This window comes from Saccoglossus kowalevskii, chromosome 11 (assembly GCF_978046115.1).
Source record: "Saccoglossus kowalevskii chromosome 11, keSacKowa6.1, whole genome shotgun sequence".
NCBI classification, from domain to species: Eukaryota; Metazoa; Hemichordata; class Enteropneusta; family Harrimaniidae; genus Saccoglossus; species Saccoglossus kowalevskii.
In genome coordinates this window covers 5,921,386-5,944,216 of record NC_140651.1, presented here as the reverse complement: position 1 = coordinate 5,944,216, position 22,831 = coordinate 5,921,386, and the positions used below count along the sequence as shown (strand labels likewise).

The 22,831-nt window shown below is 38.0% G+C and overlaps 1 protein-coding gene across 1 annotated transcript; it reads right to left on the bottom strand.

Moving 5' to 3' along the window:
* Window positions 1-22,831, bottom strand: LOC144342003 (5'-nucleotidase-like). The gene is made up of 8 exons (XM_085505384.1): window positions 22,478-22,831; window positions 14,514-14,727; window positions 14,226-14,411; window positions 13,880-14,080; window positions 4,328-4,576; window positions 2,070-2,225; window positions 1,160-1,360; window positions 1-532 (listed from the first exon to the last, which is right to left on the bottom strand). The coding sequence occupies exons 1-8, from the start codon at window positions 22,817-22,819 to the stop codon at window positions 324-326; spliced, it is 1,758 nt and encodes a 585-aa protein (XP_085361510.1). The 5' UTR covers window positions 22,820-22,831; the 3' UTR covers window positions 1-323.

The following is a 22,831-nucleotide window of genomic DNA, read 5'->3' as shown; positions in this document are numbered from 1 at the left end:
TTAAGGTAAAATGTATAATTTTATTTTGAATCCAAGTTTTTTTGTTCAAACTGGTGTTTGAACTGATATCCACACGTGATCCACACACATTGATAAACTAAAATCGTATTTCAGCATCGAAACAAGTATTCTTTCGAAAACATAAAAATATACGCAAATGCGCATACAAATTAGTAGGCACCAGTAAAATAGGGCGCATGCGTACTAGTTCAGAACCAAACGACTAAACATATTTTTGTTTACGATATATCATAATAATTATATATAAGACGCATACGATGTTTGTTTGGTTACGTTATAGAAAACATTCCTATTCATATTCACTATATTCGTAGACTTGGTTGCCACCAACACAGCATCATGATAGTGGTTATTATGACGTCACCACGCGGAAGTAAGGTGCGAGCGTCGCTCACATGACATTCACCTCCAGAATCATCATCTTCATGAAAGTTAATTCTGTTTTCTAATCCTAGTCTGACTGGTGACGTAGCAGTGACGTATTCTACAACCATGTCCACCTGCTCCGCACCTGAAATAAAGACAATAATCTAAACAAATGCATATCTAACGTTGTATACACAGGTTCACGGGCTGAAATCAACAATACTTTCAAACTGAATGTTGTTATGCATTCAATACTTGACATAGATCTCGTTTTAATAATATTATATGTTGAATCGACGCGTCGTCACCTCGATAGCGTTTGTTTCAGTAATGTCACTACGCGTTATATAATTAGTTATTCATGAAGGCGTTCGACTCGGACTGCAAGTGAGAAATAAAAAAAAAAAATAACAATGACGACAGACACATTCGTAACTGTTGTTGCACTGAAATAATTTATTTAACAAGGGTTCTGGTAAGACAATACACTTTCCTGTGTTTCACAACAAATCCGCGATAAGCCAAAGCAAAGCAGCGGTGTCAAAAGTGCCGCTGTCGTCTGCGCACATTGTCCATAATGGCGGCAAATTGTAAACCCGTATTTCATCGCAAAGACAATTAAGTGACGGATTGGTTTACGACACCACAGAAATGTTTATATATTGTCTTGCCAATTTCGGTCCCATACACCCCTAATTATAACTATGTGATCTCACTCGTCATGATAATTACGGGATAAGATTGAGTCACGTGCATATACGATAATTCTTACCTTTCACGTGGGATAATTTATTATCACCTATCATACTATAACCACTTCCGCCACCTGCTATGTAACTATTGGTTACCAACTTGTAAACACTATCATCATCAACTAAACGATATTCCGGTACTAGACACCCACTGCAAGTTACCCATAACTCCTTCACTCTTTTTCCGGTTGGTTGGCTGACGTCAAAGGTCACACGTATTCCTGTAAAACAAATAGAAAAGACACAACAAAGTAAAATCAAACTATTTCACCTCATAGTAAATCAGTGTATTTTCACTGGTCTTCCTTCTATCACGATAAGCAAGCCATTTTATGGGCTACAATACGAGATATGTACCACATTCAGCGTAAGGTTGCAATCGTGACGTCATGATTCATTTCTCATGGCGGGAGGTGACGGTGTTGACGACCATCATCTATTTGTTGTACCTTAAATTATGTTAAAATCTTGTTTTGAAAGCACACCTTGTTTCGTTGATGCTTCTGGACTAGGTGCCATACTAGTAGGTGCCAGCAACCTGTTGTATATTTCCTATCCGTGTTCCAGTGTCTTTAGAACACGCAGAATTTGTTAAGATCTTAGTTCGTTCATAGACCTTAGCAAACTCTAAGGTCTGTGGTTCGTTGCAGGTAAAGTATAAATAAATAAAGCGGATCGGTCGTCAGCTGCGCACGCGCGGGAATTGAGTCCCAAGCGACGATAACAACACATGTTAAAAAAGGCTCATGGGCAGACGCTTGTTTGTAAACAATGACACGCTATGGTCATCTTACGCATGCGCAGGTGCCGACTCCCCCGCTGTAAATAAACACGAAATACATATCAATAATGACAAACAGAACATCATGTGTTCTAACCTAGGCACCCCTAGAGCCATACTAGTCTAGTACTGGTATACATGACACTTACCGGAGACTTGTAGAAAGCGACCAATCAGCGATTCCCCGTCATAACGGCTTACAGAATTCTCGAAAGCTTCACGAAGATATCGTCCATGGATTTCAACAATATCTATCGTCTCTGTGTACAACATCACATTCAATAAATCTCCATACGTTATGTTACCTGATAACAAAGCATCGAGAGACACATATCAAGGGATACCGTCTTAGGGAGTCATATGTACACTACATGTAATTCATACATGTAGCACCTCGCAACTATACTGAGTTGCAATTAAACTATATGCACGGAAATGACTGTTTTGTTCTCTGTGTTCCGCCTTTATACTTCACGGTCGAACGATTAGATCACAACGACTTCAGATCTGACGATGTAAGAGACAGCGCAATGTTTTTCTCATTGAATTATAATAATAAAGATATATCATGCATCTAATGTCAGATCATGTCATCTCATGTCAGGTCAGACCATCTAAGGACAGGTCATGTCATCTCCGGTCATGTTAAGGATGCGGTGGAGCTATTTTCGTGAATTTTGCTTTTTTTGTTATTACTTTTGTAAAGTTATTGGGCTCATAATTTTATCAAAATTAAAACTGAAACACATCTAGAATACCTTTTTTTTTTTTTAAAAATAAGAAAAACTACTTGTATAACGGGATACTGTACACTTTGTTTTTGAGATAAAAGTCTGGACGCAAACAATAACATTGACTTATTGCGTAATTTGCATAATCCCTTCACGACGGAAACAGTGCACACTAAAGACGACGCGTCATATCTACTCCGGCTCCTGATTATTGATCAATCACAAAAAAGAGGCCCCAAAGGAAAAACTCAAAACGCAGTTCAGAGGAAGCGAAACTTTACCTATAACAGAAACGCATTGCCGACAGTACAATGGGGTTCACACTTCAAATTTGAGTATTCAAACCAAGGGAGTAAAATTTCGTCAGCAAAACATGATAAATTTCCATCTTCCAAAAAGTCGGGCAGACAATTTAATATCAACCGAAATGTATTGGTCGGACGAGGAGTTGGGAGAGGTCGGCGGGGTTTGAAAAACTAGTGTCTTATGTGGGATTGTCGCCGGGCCACCCATCGACAAAGGTCCGTACAAGAATGCCGTTTTCGAAGTTGCGGTGGAAGTCGAGTGTCTGCTAGAACAAGACAAAACGTCGGATGTTGTTAAGTTAACTAGCACTGGGGGTTGGCGTTTAGGCATGTCGACCTCTTTCTCCGGTTACGCTTCGCATGTAAACATGATTTGAATATATAATGAGATGACGTCATTTATCTCTCTACCTGTTCAACGTTATGCGGGGCCGCTGTGTACTGTAACAACTTTTGCTTCTTTTTGGAGGACGAATACGGGCCCAAAACTTTATAGTTTTGGATTTTAATACTGCAAGGCTACTAAGTGACTCCATGTTATGTGTTTTGTTGTAAAAATCAGTCCATCTGATGCTTTAAATATCCAAAATTAGCGCAACGTGACAAATGTTTTGTTTTTTGGCGTTTTCAGCCAGAAGAAATCTGACGCCATAGAGGTCATTCAAGTGAGTTGTGCGTCGTCAGAAATTGACCTACTTTCATGAAATTCACACACATTGATAACGTATTGGTGCAGAATAAAACCCTTGAAGCATTTTTTGATAACTTCTCGCAATGAAAAATAAAAGGCTTTTAAATTTCTTGTCTATGGGTGAAATAACTGGAAAAATTGATGTCATTGTAAACAAATATGCAATCTATGTTCTAACACTCTCGAGGCATTGACGGGGCTGATGCTGCCTTGATTTTTCAGCTTTCTTTTTTTACAAAACCCCTACGGTTTTTATACAAAACTCATTTTATTCAAAATAACACCTCTATGTTTACTTAGTAATCACGTGACTAATTTGTGGTACATGTCGCATATCATTTTTTTCAAAAAGCCAGGAACAAGGGCTTCAAGAAAATATATAATTTGCTATGCATCACAACACCTTTCCTCATGAAAACAGTTTTTACTTTTTAGAGCATGATAACTCTACCGCATCCTTAAGTCATCTCGGGCTAGGCCAGGTCATGTCATCTCAGGCCAAGTCGTGTCATCTCATCTCAGGTCAGGTTATGTCATCTCAGGTCAGGTCAGGTCATCTCAGGTCAGGTCACATCACATCATCTCAGGTCATGTCATGTCATCTCAGGTCAGGTTATGTCATCTCAGGTCAGGCCATATCATTCCATGTCATGTCATCTTACTTAATTATAACATAATACCTGATTCGGACACATTTATATAATTATCATAACTGTCAGCGTTGATAATTCCCAAGGGAACATCTTTGATACCCCGTTTAGCGTAATAATACACCATTGCATCCATTATTAAGTTCTGTAGATTGCATTCCTCGAGACAACATGTTTCTAATCTGCTATCCAGTAAAACGTACGTTGATCCCACTACTTCGGCAAGTCTTGAATCAAGGTCTTCTCTCCAGATATTAACTTCCGATAAAATAGTTTCATCTGTGAAATGAATCAGGTAAATCAGTTTACTACATTTCTCAAACATACTGACCAATCACAATCGTTTCCTGACAATATTTTAAGCAAATAATACATTTTCAAGTACTAGTATATCTCATCACGTTGATCATTGCAAAACACATTGCTAGTAGAACTACATCAAAGTCACTCGTACAACGTTTTGGCTATTGATATAATATGTATTTGACCGGAGTGTTTAACTATATACATCGGCCTGGTGCTCTGGTACGCGACAGCGCTAGTAGCCAATCGGCGATCATAACCGGTGATTATCCTGTCATGGTGTTGCTCGGCATAATTCCCCCGCTGCAAACTTCAAGCATAAAGTTCAATTGTTGTTGTTGAGAAGTTATTTTAAGCATTAAAGTCCTAAAGCATACGTTGTCATTGACGACAGTGAACTATTGGTTAGTGGGAAAATAATAACAGCTAGTGTACATGTAGGTAATAACACCATGGGACATCGGGAGCTGTTTGTATACCCTCGAATCCGCCCCGTCCCGTGGTCTATTCTCTTGCACTGCACACACACATGTACTAGTATGTAGTTATACTAAACGTTGACAACACTGAGGTCACCGTTACCACAGCAATTATATGCAAATCCAATTTGTTTTCCACCCTTTAACACAAGTAAAGTACATTAATGAGATTTCCGGTGAGTACAGTAAAAAAAAAATCACAAAATTAATGGGTAGGCTACGGCAACGTTGGAATAAAAGATACAGATCCTCGGCGACTGAAAATAATTGCACAGGGACAGCAATATTCCAGTCACTGAATAAGAAAATGGCCCACCCTTACGGGAACAATGACATATAAGAACAAAGATATGCACGCTTGAGGGCGTAGTGCAGTGAATATTGCGCAAAACAGGGCATAGTTGTGAAACCACTTTCGATTTCGTGAAATCGCATGAATTCTAGACATGGTTGCACAACCCCCGACACAGTTTGAGTAATAGCCCACATATATATATATATATATATATAGAGCGAGGAGCCGACAGAGGACAACATTGACACTGCAGTTACACCATAAACAAACGGGGTGTAATAAATTGTTTTGCTAACATCTTCTTCGTCTTCGGCTGCATATATGTCTTTGGGTAAACACATTTCTTCACCAGATTCAACAAAAAGTACGGCACTGACTGTTCCGATATCAATCATGGCATCAGCTTCGTCGAACACGCCCACAGATACAACGAGCGACACGCCACACAGAGTTAAGAACTGCGTACCATATGTAGATTACACGATGGTCGCGTCCAAGAAAGACAACGTACTTATACAGGAAATGCTGAGTGAATTTGGAGTTGCCGTGGTGACTGGGGTTTTTACCAATACGGAATGTAACACATTAATGGACAGTATTCTACACGACTATGGGTGTCTGAGTGATGGTATCGATAGATTTAATCCAGAGACTTTTACTCAGAGAAGCCGCCACTCCTTTCCGATGATACGTGAGGGTCTTATACAGTGTATCAACAATGCATTCTCTGCTGTGTGGGCTGTTAGGAAATACGAGAAAATAAGACGAATTTTTGAAAGTGCGTACGCGGTGACTGAAAGCGAGGCTGGAGGGTTCATAGTAAGTGGTGACGGAATCAATTTAGATGCAAATACAAAACCTGGTAACTGTTCAAAAGATTCGGATTGGCCGCACCTTGACCAGATTGACGGACGTACAAACTGTGTACAAGGTAAGAAAGATTAATTATCAATGGTCTATGTACTGACCACCACTGGTGAGATTATATTATCCAATACATGGAACAAGTGGAATAATATTATCTCCATAGCAAGGGTCTATGTATCGTACAAGTAGGATTAAATTATTCTTCCAGTGATGACCGGTTCATGGGAAAAAATATTATCCCTGAGTAGTCCCAACAACAAGGGAGATAATATTATCCCTGAGTAGTCCCAACAACAAGGGAGATAATATTATCCCTGCGTGGTCCCAACAACAAGAGGGTAATATTATCCCTGAGTAGTCCCAACAACAAGGGAGATAATATTATCCCTGAGTAGTCCCAACAACAAGGGAGATAATATTATCCCTGCGTGGTCCCAACAACAAGAGGGTAATATTATCCCTGAGTAGTCCCAACAACAAGGGAGATAATATTATCCCTGAGTAGTCCCAACAACAAGGGAGATAATATTATCCCTGAGTAGTCCCAACAACAAGGGAGATAATATTATCCCTGAGTAGTCCCAACAACAAGGGAGATAATATTATCCCTGAGTAGTCCCAACAACAAGGGAGATAATATTATCCCTGCGTGGTCCCAACAACAAGAGGGTAATATTATCCCTGAGTAGTCCCAACAACAAGGGAGATAATATTATCCCTGAGTGGCCCAACAACAAGAGGGTAATATTATCCCTGAGTAGTCCCAACAACGAGGGAAATAATATTATCCCTGAGTGGCCCAACAACAAGAGAGATAATATTATCCCTGAGTAGTCCCAACAACAAGGGAGATAATATTATCCCTGAGTAGTCCCAACAACAAGGGAGATAATATTATCCCTGGGTAGTCCCAACAACAAGGGAGATAATATTATCCCTGCGTGGTCCCAACAACAAGAGGATAATATTATCCCTGAGTAGTCCCAACAACAAGGGAGATAATATTATCCCTGAGTAGTCCCAACAACAAGAGGATAATATTATCCCTGAGTAGTCCCAACAACAAGGGAGATAATATTATCCCTGAGTAGTCCCAACAACAAGGGAGATAATATTATCCCTGAGTAGTCCCAACAACAAGAGGATAATATTATCCCTGAGTAGTCCCAACAACAAGGGAGATAATATTATCCTTGAGTAGTCCCAACAACAAGAGGATAATATTATCCCTGAGTAGTCCCAACAACAAGAGGATAATATTATCCCTGAGTAGTCCCAACAACAAAAGGGTAATATTATCCCTGAGTAGTCCCAACAACGAGGGAGATAATATTATCCCTGAGTAGTCCCAACAACGAGGGAGATAATGTTATCCCTGGGTAGTCCCAACAACAAGGGAGATAATATTATCCCTGCGTAGTCCCAACAACAAGGGAGATAATATTATCCCTGAGTGGCCCAACAACAAGAGGATAATATTATCCCTGAGTAGTCCCAACAACAAGGGAGATAATATTATCCCTGCGTAGTCCCAACAACAAGGGAGATAATATTATCCCTGCGTAGTCCCAACAACAAGGGAGATAATATTATCCCTGAGTAGTCCCAACAACAAGGGAGATAATATTATCCCTGCGTAGTCCCAACAACAAGAGGATAATATTATCCCTGAGTAGTCCCAACAACAAGGGAGATAATATTATCCCTGCGTAGTCCCAACAACAAGGGAGATAATATTATCCCTGAGTAGTCCCAACAACAAGGGAGATAATATTATCCCTGCGTAGTCCCAACAACAAGGGAGATAATATTATCCCTGAGTAGTCCCAACAACAAGGGAGATAATATTATCCCTGCGTAGTCCCAACAACAAGAGGATAATATTATCCCTGAGTAGTCCCAACAACAAGAGGATAATATTATCCCTGAGTAGTCCCAACAACAAGGGAGATAATATTATCCCTGAGTAGTCCCAACAACAAGGGAGATAATATTATCCCTGAGTAGTCCCAACAACAAGGGAGATAATATTATCCCTGCGTAGTCCCAACAACAAGGGAGATAATATTATCCCTGCGTAGTCCCAACAACAAGGGAGATAATATTATCCCTGCGTAGTCCCAACAACAAGAGGATAATATTATCCCTGAGTAGTCCCAACAACAAGGGAGATAATATTATCCCTGAGTAGTCCCAACAACAAGGGAGATAATATTATCCCTGAGTAGTCCCAACAACAAGGGAGATAATATTATCCCTGCGTAGTCCCAACAACAAGGGAGATAATATTATCCCTGCGTAGTCCCAACAACAAGGGAGATAATATTATCCCTGCGTAGTCCCAACAACAAGAGGATAATATTATCCCTGAGTAGTCCCAACAACAAGGGAGATAATATTATCCCTGCGTAGTCCCAACAACAAGAGGATAATATTATCCCTGAGTAGTCCCATCAACAAGGGAGATAATATTATCCCTGAGTAGTCCCAACAACAAGGGAGATAATATTATCCCTGCGTAGTCCCAACAACAAGGGAGATAATATTATCCCTGAGTAGTCCCAACAACAAGGGAGATAATATTATCCCTGAGTAGTCCCAACAACAAGGGAGATAATATTATCCCTGAGTAGTCCCAACAACAAGGGAGATAATATTATCCCTGCGTAGTCCCAACAACAAGAGGATAATATTATCCCTGAGTAGTCCCAACAACAAGGGAGATAATATTATCCCTGAGTAGTCCCAACAACAAGGGAGATAATATTATCCCTGCGTAGTCCCAACAACAAGAGGATAATATTATCCCTGAGTAGTCCCAACAACAAGGGAGATAATATTATCCCTGAATAGTCCCAACAACAAGGGAGATAATATTATCCCTGAGTAGTCCCAACAACAAGGGAGATAATATTATCCCTGAGTAGTCCCAACAACAAGAGAGATAATGTTATCCCTGAGTAGTCCCAACAACAAGGGAGATAATATTATCCCTGCGTGGTCCCAACAACAAGAGGGTAATATTATCCCTGAGTAGTCCCAACAACAAGGGAGATAATATTATCCCTGAGTAGTCCCAACAACAAGGGAGATAATATTATCCCTGAGTAGTCCCAACAACAAGGGAGATAATATTATCCCTGAGTAGTCCCAACAACAAGGGAGATAATATTATCCCTGCGTAGTCCCAACAACAAGAGGATAATATTATCCCTGAGTAGTCCCAACAACAAGGGAGATAATATTATCCCTGAGTAGTCCCAACAACAAGAGAGATAATGTTATCCCTGAGTAGTCCCAACAACAAGGGAGATAATATTATCCCTGAGTAGTCCCAACAACAAGGGAGATAATATTATCCCTGAGTAGTCCCAACAACAAGGGAGATAATATTATCCCTGAGTAGTCCCAACAACAAGGGAGATAATATTATCCCTGAGTAGTCCCAACAACAAGGGAGATAATATTATCCCTGAGTAGTCCCAACAACAAGGGAGATAATATTATCCCTGAGTAGTCCCAACAACAAGGGAGATAATATTATCCCTGAGTAGTCCCAACAACAAGGGAGATAATATTATCCCTGCGTGGTCCCAACAACAAGAGGGTAATATTATCCCTGAGTAGTCCCAACAACAAGGGAGATAATATTATCCCTGAGTAGTCCCAACAACAAGGGAGATAATATTATCCCTGAGTAGTCCCAACAACAAGGGAGATAATATTATCCCTGAGTAGTCCCATCAACAAGAGGATAATATTATCCCTGGGTAGTCCCAACAACAAGGGAGATAATATTATCCCTGAGTAGTCCCAACAACAAGGGAGATAATATTATCCCTGAGTAGTCCCAACAACAAGGGAGATAATATTATCCCTGAGTAGTCCCAACAACAAGGGAGATAATATTATCCCTGAGTGGCCCAACAACAAGAGAGATAATATTATCCCTGAGTAGTCCCAACAACAAGGGAGATAATATTATCCCTGAGTAGTCCCAACAACAAGGGAGATAATATTATCCCTGAGTAGTCCCAACAACAAGGGAGATAATATTATCCCTGTGTAGTCCCAACAACAAGGGAGATAATATTATCCCCGAGTTGTTCCAATAACAGAGATAGTAATACGTAATTGTATAGTGATTTTCAAAATGTTCGTAATTTTGGGTTAAATTGTGTTATTTTATAAATATTTAATAAATTATTATTGCATTTTCTGCTGGTGAAGTGAATTATTTATGGTCATAATAATTCCATGTTGCTAGGAAACACTGTTAATAATAGTATAAACCAAAGACTTAAGTATAGTTGTAAGCTTAGTCATTGATTAACATAATATTTTGATGCTGCTGGTTTTATTTGGTCACAAAGCGGTTATCAAGTATTAATCCACGAAACCTTTCCTCTCTCCAAGGTAGTAAGGTAATATACGTACCATAACACTTGAAATTAGGGCTTGCACATCGGGCTAGTATGTCGATACGCCCATAAAAAAGTTTAAAATAATGAGAAGCGCGCGATGTGTCTAGTTTGAAAAGTCAAATAGTAAACTTCGTAGTAGTTGAAAAGTTTGCTCAGTAGAGGCCACCACTTTAAAAGTTCATGATATAACGTTATTCTGGTGTAATAATATGGATACTACAGTTGCAATCCACCTAGCAGCTGTTTTCATAATGTGATTCGACATCTTTACACCTATCACAAACGAAATTAAACTTGAACATAAACACTATACCCTGTAATCATTTAAAAATAATTTTTTGTCGGTTAATCATATCGATGTTGTTATTATCGCAGGTCAAGTGATCCTCGCTGAAAGTACAGCCGCGTTCGTCTGTTCACCGAAGAGTCACAAATATTTCGAGGAAATAAAATCGATGCTGATAAAAAACGACAAGCGTATGAAAAAGAAACTGAGTTCTGACCTAGCAGAAGGATCTGTGAGAATTCCCGATGAAATAACTGACACATTGATAGATAAATTAGAGCAAGAAGGGGGGAAATGGCAAATCCCTGTCTATGCAGCAAAGGGCAGTGTGATATTATGGTACTCCAAAACAGTTGCCAAAGGAATGGCTACTGAGGAATATACACTGTTGGATGATACAACTGAGAAGGAGACGGTGATAGAAAATATAAAATCTCTTTCACCAGATGCATGGACTGGAAGATGTGTAGTTTATGTTTGTATGAGGCCGTATTCAGACTTGTCATTCCAAGACTGCGCAACCCGTTTTGCTGCTTTCGTTGAAAACATCAACACATCTCATTGGAGCAGTGTTAAAATGCAGAGCGCATCGGCCAGATCCTACTCCAAGAAAACGGAACAAGTGAAACGTCTGTACGAGAATCCCGAAAATGCGTTTTTCTGTTCACAACTGAAACGACAACAATTGGACGATGGTATGCTCACCTTGACCGGTGCAGATAAGTTGATACATGTGCGAAAAGACGACGAAAGAATCAAGGTTCAATTTAAGAGTAAATATTTGTCTTTAAAAGATGCAGAAAAAGCAATTAATAAAATAGTTGCTATCTGGAATTGTGAAGATGAGGAGTTTGATAGGGCCAAATGGGAGACTTGTATGTCATATTTAGAATAGCTACCCAAATGTGCGTCTATTTAGTATGTTTGAGTGTGTATAATGCACTCATACAATGCGTGCACGTGGCTCAGTTTTGTTGGAATTAAAACGTGTAAGGTGTAAGTATTTTCTTACACAAATTACACAACAAAAATTGTCAAACTAATCATGTGGTAAACATAAATAAACTTACTATTTTTTTTATTTGAACCTGTCAAACATACTGTTGGTGGTTGGTGCTTATACTTAAAGCGCGGCTCCGCAATCCCAGGGATTGCACCAGTGCGGCATGGGAAATATAATTTGCATGGTCCGCCTAGTTGTTTACTTGGTACATAGCTGTTATCATTTCAACTGAAGGTGTTAATTCCGTAAGCTAACATCATGCATTACGCTGTTATTCGATTTGAAAGGATTATTGAATCGCATTCAAGGCTCACGGGGCCGCAATCTTTTTAAAGCAGTTTTCTTACTTGCATCATAGAGCTCCTTATTTAGTTCCGTGTTTGCAACGAAAACTGCTGTGGTTTATTTGAATGACATACACATTATTCGTTTTCTTATTGTTTAAAAGAATTGTAGTTACATTCAATATGTGTACACATACACTATGCAGTCACGAAATCTCATAAGCAGCAGTTGTATTCTCCGTCAAACATTTAAAGTGACTGTCGCTCATGACATGTATTAACAGCCTAATATTCACCCACTACATCTATCAGCACGCATTCCTCGGACTAACTTTTTACAGATTTTTTGGGTGTCGACGCGGCATAACACACATTCTCTACTTGAATTTGTCTGTCGTCTGATCATAGACCTTAGACCTTTTCTAAGGTCTATGGTCTGATATACTAGTATGTAAACAATTTATTTCGCTGCATGTTAAGCCATACAGCAATTGTGTAAATTTCACTGACCTATAAGCCATCTCATTTGCATATCTGCATTCATGCAAATATTCTATATCTGTGAGGACTTATCGTATTGCGATATATTATCGTATTAGTTCACATTATATTATATTTTTTGAGTATTTATCTTATGACATTGTACGTTTGCACAAGTGATAAACACTTTGCGGAATGGCAACCACATTGTTCCCGCGCACGTTCTGAATTCTAAACGTATGAGAATTCGTGCCAGTCAATGTAATAAGGTACAGTTTACTATATGTTATTGCTTTATTCAGAAAAAAAACCCACCAACAAATATTTATTTTGTTTTCATTATAAATAACAATTACTATAACAACATATTTCACATATTGTTCGGATGCCCGACCAGCTGACGTAAATATCGCCCTCAAGATAATATATAATATTGTTGCCATAGCAACTTCACGTACGCACGTTTCACACGCCGTATTACTATTGTTTAGAATCAACAACTTGCATGTTTAGGGTGGAGATTGTAAATATATATAACAGAAATTTGATAAATAGATTGTTTACTTATTGTATTTAGTAGTCGCAACTTTGCAAGGCTTTAACCATGAGACAGATCCCTGGTAATCACGTGATCGTGCCAACGACTGCTATGATTGGCTAATCGTATGTTTACTCTGCCACGCCTTATAATTTTTTTTATGAGAGTGTTTGTAACACTTCGTAATGGAGAACAAGATAAGTGGACAGCGAGGTGTTATCTTAGCTGACTGTTTGGATGAATAAAGCTGGACTATCTGTAATGAACTAATGTGTATACCTTTGGGTCGAATCTGGAATCTTTACGTGTGAGTGTTACCAGCTAAGTGAGTCACATTATTATACATCTGTTAATGTGGCGCCATGAGTTATAGCGATATTGTCGGATGCCTCTGATGTTAAAGCGCGGTGGTCGTCGCGCAACGCGTGTTCGAATTTCATGTAAACAAACAATGTATTTTACACGCGTTGTATACGTCACTATGAGTCCCATATCGAACAGAACGCGGCACGACGACCACCGCCCTTAACTTCACTTGTTTAGTAAACTCAAGTCTGAGCCAGAAGTATGCATTGCCGTGTGTCGTACGCGTTACGTATTGAAGTAAAACTAAAACAACAAACCTTGCTCGACCGACGTATTCAGTAAGATAGGATTTCCAGACCATTTCACCACGTGACCATCCTCGTTGAACGTGACATTGAGATGACCCAAATATTTGCCCCATTTGTAATCAGTTACTAACAGGACTGGTGATTCCTGGTCAATCATAACAACTGTTGGGTAAGGTCCTTCGACCTCGCTTTCGTCTTCGTATGGCGTACCTGTAGAAACGGACAGCTTTCTTTACAAGCATGTGTTTTATTTGTAAGTTGATAGTCTGCGAGATTGCAAATGTTATTTCTTAATATATTGTTATCTTGTAACCAAATATAACGTATTCAAATGAAGCTATGTACGTCCTCTCACCTGTAAAGAGAAACTCTTGTGGGCCACCGTACACTATCACATCAATATCGGGAACATTGTTGGCTATTTCGTTATGCAAGTCGTTGTCACCATATCCCACAGCTATAATTTTGTTAATGCCCTCAGCGACGAGATTTGTTACTTCCTCTCGTACTGCCTCCACCTCGTCGTCAAAAATCAAATTTCCTTTCAAAATAAAATTTATTATTAAGACTATGCAATATGAGAGCAAACTTTAACGAACTTGTGTTTTATAAAAAAAAAAAGTGAATCGTTAACGAGCTTCACCTGTTCGATATGTGCCAGGAATGCTGGCGTCACTGTATCCCACAATTCCTAGCTGCTCTCCTCCCGACTCGATGATAGTCGATGACACTATAAGAGTTTCAAAATCAGGCTCGTTCGTAGTATTGATATTGCTAGCCACTGCAGGGAAAGACATCTTCTCCAAAACTGGCAAAAGTCCTTCCGTACCGTACACAAAATCATATTCACCAAGACTCTGCAACAAATAATACTACAGTATTGAAATGTCGCCCGTCATATTAATACTATCATGTCATCTTACCCATGAGAGAAAGAAGAAGAGAATTCACTAATCCGACTTGAAATAAGTAACTGATCACTTTAATTTCTTTATTAAATGTGCCATCCCTACTGCTGATAATCACGATCATTCTTATAACGCGTTGATAATATTTTATCTGTCCAAATTTAATTTAGACGACTCATTTATTTGAAACTGTTCCTCAGTGAATGATTATTTTACATTATTTATATTTGTTTTTGTCAAACTGAGATTGGTATTTATGTGAATCACTCTACTGTTGTCCATGTATCAACTAACTAAAAAATACAAGTCACAATTACTTAAAGCGGGGGAGTCGTCACCTGCGCATGCGTCAGATGGCCATAGCGTGTTATTGTTTACAAACAAGCGTCAACCCATGAGCCTTTGCGTTTTTAGCGTGTAGTGTTGTTATCATCCCTTGGGACTCGATTCCCGCAAGTGCGCAGGAGACGACCCTCCCGCTTTAATCAGATATATTTTGAAACGTTTTGGTGGATAAGAATTTAAACAGTCAGTATTAAATTATTTAGGTAAATTAAGCAAAAAGTGTATTGAAGCAGTGTCTACTGAGACATTCAATAGTATATCAGCAATAGAAAGGGACTGTTGAAAACACTATGCCAGAGTCTGAACAAATTTGTTCGGCTGAACAAATTTGGCTCGAGCGGAAATTCACGATGTTCGGCCAACATATCATCTGGCCGAACATCGTTGGGTCGTTGAATCGAGTCGAACTTCACTTTGGAGACCTGTGATCATTTATTATGGCATCGCTGGTGTAGACCAGTTATCGTCAAAAGAAACAAGTATGTCTACTTTAAACGTCGCATTAGCCGATGTTACCTTTCTCCAGAAATGTCTCTGAGGTTTGAGCACATGTATCCAAATACATATTAGAACAGGAAGAAATAATACGGTGATACTGCGTCATTTGGGGTTTTCAGATGTTCATCGATTTCATAAGCAATGCCACCTGTCTAAACTAATAAGGTTATACTGATGTTGTAATGCAAATCTTAGCAATACTTTTAGCTGGGCGTATCTAAGGAAAGTTTCTTGATAATATCATTAGACTATTTGTTAGTTTAGTATTCAATTTATAAATATTATTTTTCCTTATAATTTTATGAATGTTTGACAAATTATTTATTCAGGCCCTGTGTCACAATTGTAAGTGTAGTGAGTAGTCGGTGGTGTACTGTTCGCTGTGTGGTCAGGATATCGGGAGTGGGATTCTTCGAGTATGGGAAACTCACTTAGCAGCGAGAAACTCAATTACAAGTATGTACAGAGACAGGAAACACACCAAGATTTAAAGGTTGCTTGAAGGTTTTTAGTATATAATCTCACCAAGCTAGTTTGTCCTTACTAAAATTACTACGGGGAATCACAAAACTTGGGGTATAGGCTCTTGGCAGTCAGGCAGGTGTCTCTCTGGCAATCAGGCAGGAGTCTCCCCTCCTTAGCAACCGGGTGTCGCCTTATATTAGCAGACAGACACTTCCTCACAAAAAAGAGCCGTTGACACTTTCCCAGTTTTTCCATAGAGTGCGAATACAGGTCACAGCTTGGGTAATAAAGTCACAGCTTGCCCAGTAATACAATTTCAAGAATGTATGAAACATCTCCAAACGAGTGTAATTCTAATTTAGTAAGTCAAATTGAAATAAGTATAGATTTTATCATTTGTGTGTTACGGGAACCCACAAATGATTTGGAATGTATTTTAGCTTTGTGACATTGTATTCGCTTTCCAAAAAGGAAATGTCCTCATTTCGAAGGGAGCTATCTATTATGTTTATGGACAACTAGCTTGCAAAATAATTGTATACATGACACTTAAAGGTAATACATAACAAGCACAAAGAAAACCCCCCAAATATTATAAGTAGTGATAATACATATACAAATGAGCACAAAATTAATAAATTGATCGAAATATACAAATATCAGAAAAATTGTGATAACAAATCAAGAATTCGATGAGCACATAAGTTGATATTCAAATCAAGATAAACTATAAGTATAACTAATGGTAATATTTAAAAAAAAACAGCACAGAAATTAATAAACAGATCAAAATAAACATCAGAAATATTGGCAATAGTAATCACCAAGAGTAATAATTTGATACAAATATCTTATAAGGTACACTACATTAATTAAAAGTGGATTTCTCAGGCACAGATGCTCTGAGGTATTCATAAGGATTTTCATGGATGTGTCTATCATCAAAACGCATTTGCTGAATGGAAATTTCAGAATAAATAGAGGATTGGCCAATAAGGAGTCTATGGTAATAAGCCTGGGAATTATTGATTCTATTTGTTTTAGAAACATAGCCAAATGGAATTTTTATATAGGCCGGTAGATTTAAAGTGTTCATAGGGTGGCGATGGAGCATCAATTTGACATCTTTCCAAATAATCGAAATGTATCCTCTGAAAGTCCCCATCTTGACTTCAGCATTCACAATAGACTTGCGAAAGCTTTTGATTATGCGTGTAGGGGGATATGGGACAGTTTTGATGAGGAAAGTCATAGATATACCTATCACACGAAAGTTTTACACATCATAATACAATTGATTAATCGTCACTATATTAGGAAAATCACTATCATAGTGTCAAAGTCAGTTTATATTTATGGGCGCTAATGGTCTTGCAATAACATTCCACAGTTGACATCAATATACATCATTAGTTCTGGACTAAGACCAAGATACCGCATAAGCTTGAAATCGCAAGCTCATGAGAACGTGAAATCGCAAGCTCATGAGAACGTGTCGACGGATCTCAACCAGTCCTGCCATCTGGCCTCACCATTTAACCTTTATCAGTAGATGTCATGGCAACCACCATTAAGCCGAAATATAAATCATGATAGATTCATCATTTCCATGGAGTGCGAATACAGGTCACAGCTTGGGTTTGTTGTGAAATTAGACTTAACTGGAAGTGCCTCTTTAAGTGTTTGTGAGTCTGATGAACTAAAAACATCTCTGGAAAATACCCGAAGGGAACTAAAGGTGCAAAATGACCATCTATTGGATGGTGCAGCCGTTCGTGCTCGTGCTGATTGGTATGAAATGGGAGAATAAAAAACACAAAATATTTTTTACGTCTTGAAAAACAAAATGCCAAAAAATCTCAAATCACTCAGCTATTTCATTCATCTGGAGAAATTATGACTGATGTAAAAGCAATTCAATTGGAAATATTTGACTTTTTTCTAGTCTTTATAACTCAATGGACGCCTTTTTAATTTCATGGTAGTTTTGATAAACTTAATATCAACAGCTTCGACCTGACGAAGAATCGATTTTTGCAACAACATCCTGCGCCATCCTATGCGCAGCTATACGCCACATTGCGTTCCGCATTACATGTAGAACACTGAAACGAGCTGCACACGGAGCTGCACACTGCTTGAGTATAGGTTTATGTCCATGATAAAACTTAATAGAATTCAATCACTGCTCTTGAACTCTTTCAACTTATATTTGTGTTCATACATGCATTCAGATCTACAAGCGTGAACTTAAGTTTGCCATGATTGAGTGCCACAATCTCTGTTTTCAGATTTATTCGGTATAATAATACAAATGTACACCCCAACAGCGGTGGACATACAGTTTTAGAGACCCTCAGAGGCCATTGTCAACCTCGGCTTCGACTCGGTTAGGGTTCGCCTCGGTTAACTATGAGCTCTTCGGGTCGCTAAAACTGTATGTCCACCTCTGTTGGGGTGTACATTTATATAATGTTGATTATAATATTGCTGCTAGATGCATTGCTAAAAGTCTAGAACATGAAGGTCAAACAGCATTTATTAAGAATAGGTCAATTGGTGACTGTGTTCGTGTCATTGAGAGAATTATGGAATACACAAAGGATCATGAAAAAAATGGGGTGCTCTTAGCTATTGATTTCCAAAAAGCCTTTGATAGTCTTGAATGGGATTTTATGTTTAGTTATCTACGTAAATTCAACTTTGGTCCCTCTTTGTTAGGTTGGGTACAGGCCTATTATTCAAATCCATCTAGTGTGTTATGAATAGAGGACAGTCAACGGGTTATTTTTCCCTTTCTAGGGGAGTCGGACAGGGGGATACCCTATCGCATATATTGTTCATTCTGTCTTTAGAAACACTTTTGATAAAGCTGCAATATGACAATGGAATCAGGGGGATTAATATTGGTGGTTTTGAAATAAAATATTCTGCTTATTCTGATGACCTCACCTGCTTTATGTCAGACCTTCGTGCTGCTGAGAACCTTTTAACTCTTCTTCACCAATTCTCACTTTTGTCAGGTTTAAAAAATAATTTTAATAAGACTGAAGCAATGTGGCTAAGAATTTGGAGGCAACGGAAATATATCCCGCTTTGGGTACTTGGAGTAAAATGGCTTATGTCACCTATCAAGATTGTGGGTGTTTTCTTTTCTTACAACTCTACATCTGCATGTCAGAAAAACTTAATTGCTCTAACTAAAAGTCGTGAAATAGTTTTAAACTTCTGGAATATGCGAAACCTCACACTAATTGGTAAAATACAAATCATTAAATCTGTTATACCCAAACTCCTTTATATGCTAAATCTGATTAATATTAATCAATCTGATTTCAAAAAGATTAACTCAAAAATATTCTCCTTTATTTGGGGGGGGGGTCGAGATAGAGTTGCGCGTAATACTATAATAGGTGGCATAGGCCATGGTGGGTTAGGAATGTTGGATATTTGTGCTATGCAGAAAGCTTTTAAAATTAATTGGGTTAAAAGGTATTTGTCATCATATTGTCATACGTGGAAACGATTCCTAGATATTATTTAAAACCACTGTGGAGACACCTAATTTTTACAAGCAACCTCTCAATAAATGCACTACATATTACATTACCACCGTTTTATTGGGAAATTCTAAATGTATGGAGTAATGTTATACGGAACGAGTTTATTTCCCCTGCATATGAGATTATATGGAATAATAAAAACATTCTTATTTTGAATAAAAGTATATTTTATTCAGATTTAAAGATTCTAGGAATTGTTTATATAGCTGACATCTTTAATGAGGAGGGCAAGGTTAAAAATTGGAATGACTTAAATACATTACATTACATTATCCCTAAAGACAGGAAAATAAGTAGACCAGTTGTTGTGCGGCCAGATCCTCCAATCAGTGTATATGGTCGAAAGCAAATGATTAATCTCTCTAACCGTACCCCAAAATTCAGCCGTAAACTCTTCTGATTTTTTTATTACTCCATCTAGTCAGTCCTTATTTAGAGACTTGTTGGGGGTAGAAACTGGATGCAATTTTTTCTATTCAATGCCATTTCTTGTTACAATTTGCAGCACTCTTCGTGAATTTCAATGGAAATGAAACCATAACATCCTGTACACAAATGCTATGCTATATCACTTTCAATCACCTTTAGTTATTTCTGACATGTGTACATTTTGCCACAACTTTAGTGAAACTCTGGTTCATCTCTTTTGTGACTGTCAAGTGGTGCAAGATATTTGGACAAGGTTTTATGATCACTGGGGTCAACTTTTGCAGTGCCCCCCAGCCGCTTTCAGTAAAACAGATTCCCCTAGGTGAAATTAAGCAAAAGCAAATTAAAAAAGAATTACCATCCTTTGTTGCCATTAAAGCTGAAATTAGTTATATAAGAAAGATAGAAAATATGATTTCTATAAGAAGAGAAATACCACGTTACTGTTTCTAGAAAAATGGGCCAATTTTGCACCATAAGACATGCTTCCAACGTTACTTCTATGTTTTGGTAGTGAACCCGTTAGTATGTACGGCCTTAATTGTTTTTCAAGAAAGTGTTATCTATTATGTTAATTGTTTCATGGAAATTTTATGATAAAAGAAAATATCAAATTTCTTTTTCTTTTGTATAGCAAAGCCTATAATGTATATGATTGTCGATATTTGAATACAAATAGGGCAGTTTATTTGTTTACTACACAATTATTGGCTTTTTCTAGTTTGTTTTTCTTTTTTTTCTTGTCTGTGTATTTGTAATTTTGAAATGAAATAAAATTACTTTAAATATAAAAAAAGAAAGAAATAAAACTGTTATGGACTGAGGGCCAAAAAATGACTGTACTCCTGGTAACTTGCATATCTCCGCCGAGAAATAAATACATATCTTTATTTTTATTTGAACATTTTCAGTTTATAGACTTTAAAAAAAAAAAAAGCAATGCCACCTGTATGCTTATCGTTCACATACAAATAGACAAAATGGAAGTGAAAATATATTTATTTAACTAGAGCAGTATTTAAGGCCATTTAATTAATTTCTGCTTCCCGAATTCAAATTAGTTTATTGCTTTTTTTTCTGATATTGCAGAATCATAAGTATATTCGAATTATCGTATCGTTACCTAATGGGTAGCAATAATATTGAAAACTAATAATAAAGAAACTATGTTTGCACGGAATAGGAAGACGTTGTTTGTGTAAGTCACGTGACTCGTAAAACACAAATACAGGTAACAGTAAGGTTGTGATTATCGGATCGAATCGTGATTCGACTTCGATAAAAAAGGCGATATATGGACAGAAGTTGGAATTTTGGAATCGTTGTTGAGTGTTTTGACTCGCGCTAGGGTTTTGTCTGAACACAGTGAATTTATGACCTGATTTTACGCAAACAGAACAAACGTTTCTAGCTACTGAATATTGATGCGACTTCGTTAAATCATGGTTAAACGCATGACGTACCATTCAGTATGCAGAATTTGTTGTTAAATAATTGCTACGTTTACACAATAGCATTTTATGGGAGCCCTACGGCGGCGTCTTCACTGTTTAATTTCACAATCGTATCTTCGACTTTCTTGAGTAGCTGGGTCATCTTTCCTCGGTAGGCTGGGCGAGTTCCTCTGGCAGACTTTATTCCTAATAAAGCGTGTGTTGAAAATATACATACAATGTGGCCGGAAGTTTGGGCTTACGTAGTTTGTTACTATGAGCAGCCAATCAACTAACTCAATGATAATTATCTTAAGTACATAGCGTATCCCTTTGTGGTTTTCGCAGTTCGATTGTGGTTCCGACACGGCTCGAGCCAGCAAAAATGGCCGTGTATGCGCGTTCGGCTCAAATAAACCCTCGGTATTGAACTTCGATAGGTTTGGGTCCAACATTACTCATATTTCTTCAATGTGAATTATAAATGACGGGTGGAGGCCATAAGTATGATTAAACAACCTATATATGCTATGATTATGATGGCGTTGGATGTCCTCTTGTGATATGATAACGATGAATTACCACTCCCATTCCTCTGCATTTTGAAGTGCGAGTATGTCTGATGTTTTTAGCTAACCGACGCACCATACCCAGTGTTCGTAATGTATTCGGCATAACTGTATGACACGTGTTCATCGTGATGTTATATTATGACTGGGAATTGTGGTATATTTAGAAAAATCTATATCTATATGAACTTGGCCAAAGTCAATGTCATTAGTTTAATTATTATCTCTTTGACGTGTAATGGATTATCTATTTATAACACTATATTAAAGTAGATATGTGAAATTTAGTGGGTTGGAAGTTCATTTAAATAATAGTTATATTATTTAGTATACGTTGCATTCAAGAGTATCAGATCAGTATTTATTTTTATTATTGTAAATAAATATCTCCACCCACCATAGCTGTGTAGTTTAATCTGTTCATAAAATACGCCGTGGCATCCCCTCGAAATACTTGACTCCATTTTGTGCCAGTTGTAAAATCTCCGGCATCCACAAGTATGACGTTAGAAACAAGCTTGGTCACGTCTTCAATGGCAGTGTAACGACGTGAGACACCCCCGTAACAAGTACCAGCTACCCTGTCTTCTGGGTCGCATATCTTGCCACTTCTGTTGAACTCTTCAACATGTGCGTGGACGTCATTAGTGTGCAATATGTGTAGCTCATATGCGTGCAGATTTATGCATTGGGCGAGAAGAAAAGACATTATGAGAAGCGTCGATATATTGGCAGACATCTTGCAAGCTAT

Excerpts from the sequence above, each read along its gene's own strand:
- LOC144342003 (XM_085505384.1), bottom strand. The coding sequence starts at position 22,819 with ATGTCTGCCAATATATCGACGCTTCTCATAATGTCTTTTCTTCTCGCC. Across the intron at positions 14,081-14,225 it reads ACAAGAGTTTCTCTTTACAG|GTACGCCATACGAAGACGAA; the intron begins GTGAGAGGACGT and ends CCGTTTCTACAG. Across the intron at positions 2,226-4,327 it reads TATAAATGTGTCCGAATCAG|GTAACATAACGTATGGAGAT; the intron begins GTATTATGTTAT and ends CTTTGTTATCAG.